This window comes from Hoplias malabaricus, chromosome 2, assembly GCF_029633855.1.
Source record: "Hoplias malabaricus isolate fHopMal1 chromosome 2, fHopMal1.hap1, whole genome shotgun sequence".
NCBI lineage: Eukaryota > Metazoa > Chordata > Actinopteri > Characiformes > Erythrinidae > Hoplias > Hoplias malabaricus.
The window spans coordinates 84535869-84540868 of record NC_089801.1 but is presented as its reverse complement, the minus strand read 5'-3'; the positions used below and the strand labels follow the sequence as shown (position 1 = coordinate 84540868).

The 5000-nt window shown below is 44.5% G+C and overlaps 1 protein-coding gene across 3 annotated transcripts in view; it reads right to left on the bottom strand.

The window, feature by feature from the left end:
- Positions 1–5000, bottom strand: part of fn1b (fibronectin 1b) — a 29545-nt gene that overhangs the window by 24476 nt on the left and 69 nt on the right. For all 3 annotated transcript variants that reach the window (XM_066661954.1, XM_066661955.1, XM_066661957.1), the window contains exons 1-8: positions 4835–5000; positions 3979–4104; positions 3472–3609; positions 3217–3348; positions 2441–2578; positions 1095–1265; positions 419–619; positions 87–269 (exon numbers count right to left, since the gene is read on the bottom strand). The exon at positions 4835–5000 is cut by the window's right edge and continues 69 nt beyond it. In XM_066661954.1, coding sequence (XP_066518051.1) covers positions 87–269; positions 419–619; positions 1095–1265; positions 2441–2578; positions 3217–3348; positions 3472–3609; positions 3979–4104; positions 4835–4982 — 1237 coding nt within the window. In that variant the 5' untranslated portion in view covers positions 4983–5000. The remainder of the gene's footprint in view (positions 1–86; positions 270–418; positions 620–1094; positions 1266–2440; positions 2579–3216; positions 3349–3471; positions 3610–3978; positions 4105–4834) is intronic.

Sequence of the window (5000 nt, the reverse complement as noted above, 5' to 3'; positions counted from 1 at the left end):
TAACACGTTTAAAAACTGACGTACACCAGTTTTGGCTTAAATCGAACTCCAGAAAAACCTTGAAACAGAATTCTAATGACACTCACGGTTCCTCTGGGTGCAGAAAGAGTACTGTCCGTCCGAGTCGTAGTCGGACGTGGTGCTGCACCACAGCTGACCGTCCGTGCGTCCCTCTGAGATACAGGAGTAGTGCGTCTTTCTTCCGAAAACGAAGGGGAACACACACGGCTGACCGTTCGAGTTTCCTCCGTAAACCTGAGACTGACCGTCTGCACAAAAACAACCACAGCAGGGTTAGCTCCATCGAGAGACAGTGACGTAGCACTAGTGCCATTTCCACAGCATTTAAGGTGGAACGGACAGTTCTGTTAAGACATATAACTGTTACGTGTTATTTTATCGTCATTCCTTTGCATACCCCACTCTTCGCAGCTGATTCCTCCGCTGACGCAGGTGCAGATCATCTGCTGACTCCCCTGGGTCTGCACCCAGCGCATGCCGTGGTAGTAGACGACTCCGGAGGCGGCTCTGCAGGAGCCCTCCTCCTCCACCAGCTGGTTCAGAACGTCCACCTGATGAGTGACCGGTCGGACCCGGGACACCACTTCTGTGCTGGGAACTGAGGACGGACCAGAAACACTGTCAGCGTCGGGAGGACTGCTGTTTTAAAGAAAGAACCTGATAAAATCATCATGTTTTCAAGGACAATTGCGGTATTTAGAGACCTTCTGTTTTTACACTTTTTACTAATATTTCTTAACTTTTATGTCAAAAACAAACAGCACAAACAGGAATCTGTGCTATTTCATAACGACGTATGTTGATACTATGTAACTACATAATGATTACATGATTACAAATTAGCCTTTAAGAAATCATTTAATAAAATACTGGCAGCAGTGTTCCCAGACATTTACCATATTTTTACAGGAACACTACTGTATTTCAAATTTACAGCACATTACTGTAAATGAATAATACAATAAAATACTGTAGCAGACTTGCTGTAAATTTACAGCAATTTTTTACAGTGTACACAAATATAAACATACATTTTAAATATAAATATATATTCTATCCCATAATATTTTCACCCAAACAGGTGTCTCCAGGGCAGCTCCTCTCGGACGAGTGCCTCTCGCACTTCCACTCTCCTCGGCCGTTCCCCATGCAGAGACACTGTAGTGGGTTTCTATGAGTGTCCATCTTGGACCAGGTCTCTCCGATACGGTACGACCTCCTCGTGTCCTGGTCGTTACAGCGGTCTGCAAGAGTCCAGGGAACATCCTTTAATCCCAACTCTTCAAAGGCATTGCTAAATATTTGTGGATGCTTTCCTAAGTCAATCAGACGATGAGACAGGAGCTAAACCTGCTGTAATACTGTCATTTCTGCATAATTATCATGTTATTACTATGTAATGGTACAACAATAAACTAGTGTTTACATAGACACAGTAAATGTATGACAGAAAAATTGGGTTAAACCTGGACATGAACAAGAAGGACATTGTGGTGATTATTTCTCCCTTTTCCAAAACACCATAGTCTCTTTTGTTTCTCATTTTTGGCTCTAGTTTAATGTCCCTCTGTTTTGGCTGGAGCTGTTCAGGAAGTTTAGATTTGGTGTTAAAGAGGGTTTCACTCTCGCTCCCTTCCTTTCTTCTGTCACTTCACAGCTCCAGAGCTCTCCACTGAACAGGTGCCAAGCCTCTTAACGCCCTCAGACAGGCGAGGGTTAAAGGGTGGAGCACACCCACAATTAACGAAGAAAAGAAAAGGAGAGAAGGCAACACTGAAAAATACTTAGAAAACAGGAAAAAATTTGAGGAAAGGAAAGAAGAAAATAAAAAAGACAGAAAAAGAAAGAAAACTAATGAAGAAGAAAGAAGGAACAAACAAAAATGAAGAAAGAAAGAAAATGACAAATAAGACAAAAAAAAACAAAGAAATGCTTGAATAATAAAGAAATGTAACAAAGTAAATGAAGAACAGAGCAGAAATAGAACAACAGGAAAACAAAGAAAGCTGACAAAAGAAATAAAACGAGAGGAACAGTACGATGAGAAGAAGAAAAGAAAGGGGAAGTAATAATATAATACAGTAATAACAGCTCAATAACATATTGAGAAAAAAACGAACACATCAATAACACATTGATACATAGTAATAACAGATCTATAACAAATAGAGATAGTAATAACAGATCAATAACACATTGATACATCGTAATAACAGATCAATAACACATTGGTATATAGTAATAACAGATAAATTACACATTGATACATCGTAATAACAGATCTATAACACATTGACCTATAGTAATAACAGATCTATAGCAAATAGAGATAGTAATAACATATCAATAACACATTGGTATATAATAATAACAGATCAATAACACATCGATACATCGTAATAACAGATCTATAACCTACTTCTAGAGGTGCAGGTAATGCGTCCGTTGCCTTCTCCCAAACAGGTGCAGTCCACTATCATCCAGCCCTGATACGGCTTCTCCCACGTCTGTCCAACCACGTACGACGAGCCCAGTGCCGTATCATAGCAACGCTCCGCTGCGGAAACCACGGGAACAACACCTTAGCATGGTTACAGGCGATTATCATAAGTGCCTTTTTACAGAAGCACTAGGTAAGGTTTGGTATTTTTGCTCACGGGCTCCCCCTACAGCTGCAGAGTGTAATTCCCTTTGCCACTTGATTTAAAATTCACTTTTAACAGTTTCCCACCCTCTTCCAGATGTTACATAGTGCTGTTTCTGCAGTGCTGAACTCAGAGGCTCTGTTCTCCTTATTACAGCTCAGTGGAGTGTCACAATTTTAAAGTAAAAATATTACCTAGTGTTGCTTTATTGAAGCACACTTGTGTAAAGAAATGTAAATAAAAGAAAACAAACACAGAATATCCATTTTGCTGTAAAAATATCTGTAATTTTACAGTTGCTCTGAATTCTGGGAAATCACAATTATTAGCCCCTGTCCACGTCTCCACCCATCCTCCGGAGGGCGGAGGGGAGCGTGTCTCACCCACTCCTCGGTTGTTGATCCCCATCCCTCAAATGTTTACCTTGAGATTAAACATTGGCTCAGATTTCCCAGAATCCTCTGTGTCGAACCCAGTGAGCCCCCCCACCCACCCGACACTGAGCGGCCCCTAGTGCACCCAATGCCCCCGAGGTAAACAGGGCCCGTACCCACGGGTTTGCAGGTCCACTCTCCTTTGCCGTTGCCCAGACACACACACTCCAGCAGGTAGTCTCCGCTGTCGTGGGGGCGTGTCCACGTGTCTCCGATCTTAAACGAGCGTCCACCTTCGTGACAGCGATCTGCGGCGAGAGACAGGACGAGGCATTACACAGCAGCTCAGGAACTGGCCTCAGTTCATACACCACATTCAAATACATCTCCAGTCTGTGTGTGTGTGTGTGTGTGTGTGTGTGGTGTCTCACTGGCGATGGTGCAGCTGATCTTGGCTCTCCCGGAGCCAATGCAGGTGCAGTCCCAGATCATTCCGTCTTTGGGACGTTCGTACGTCTCTCCGACGCGGTACGACCTCATGTTCACTTTATCGTAACAGGTTTCCTCCACTATGAAAACAAACAGAGAGAATTATGGGTAAAGTCCTGTCCCAGGGGTCATCATGTTGCGGTTGGAAATGAAAAAATCTGCGGCCTCCGGCAGTACTTCTGTTACCATCCCTTTAAGACTGCGCTCTAATCTGATTGGCTGGAGTGAAACACTGCTTGTAACTTCTCTCTGAGTGGGCGTGGCTAAAAAAAAAGTGTTAGATATTGTTGTATATAAATATGATGGCTCTGTGAAGTCACAAATACAGACTGGTGAAACGTGTGTATTATACTGAAACACTCCTTATAACGTCACCTTGAAAGGGCGGGGCTAAAAACAGCTGCAGGCTGAAGGTATTGTGACATCACAAAGCAAAAAATTTTTCTGACCTGCGGGTTTGGACTCGCAGTTGATCCCCGATGGTCCTTGACAGGTGCAGAGTAAAGTGCTGCCCATGTACGGCCGCTCCCATTGGTCACCGGTTCTGTGGAACCGCCCACTCTCTGTGCAGCCCTCTGTGGAGAAAAGAGCGACATCTTTCAACAAACAGTGACACACAGCCCTGGTAACCATAGTAACCGCCTTTAACACTGTAGTAACCACCTTCAACACTGTAGATTCCATTTGAGGTACTATAGCAATCGCCATAGTAACCACCTGCAACATCGTAGAAACAACCTGAGGTAACATAGCACAACCATAGTAACCACCTGGAGTACCATAGAACTGCCATATTAACCACATGGAACGGAGCAGGATCCATTCAAGTTACCATAGCAACCACTATAGTGACCAACTGGAGCACTGTAGAGGCCACCTGGTGCCAGAGCAACCACCAAGAAGCTCCTAACTAACATGACGGCTCAAACATAGCAACACAATAACAATCACCTGAAATACTGCAGCATCCACCCTACCAGGAATTCCATAGCAACCACAAAGAAACACCTTAGCAACCATTTTAAATTCACTATTAAACATGGATGAATGGAGAATAGAGGAAATAAACGGTGGAGTAAACGGCGCACGCTGATTGGCTGGAGAGTGTAAAATGATGTGATGTGCAGTGAACAGATTATTAAAGGACCCTGTGTTCCTGCTCAAACCTTACACAATAACAAACTCTAACAGTGTCCACAAACATGCTGTGACTGTCACGTGACCAGGGGTGTCCAAACTTTTGCGCACGACCCCAGGTGCGCCCCTAAATGCCCCCGGGTGTAGCAACGCGTCCTCAAGCCCTACCTTGTATTCCAGTGTACTGTGTCGCCTCTAGAAAGGCTGAGTCCAGAGCCAGCTGCTGCTGATCCCCGTGGCTCCGGGACTGCGGGCCACCCAACACCGCGGCGCCGGCCCAGAGCAGCACCAGCGCGGCCACCCTCACCCGGGACATCCCGATGATTTCGGAGCG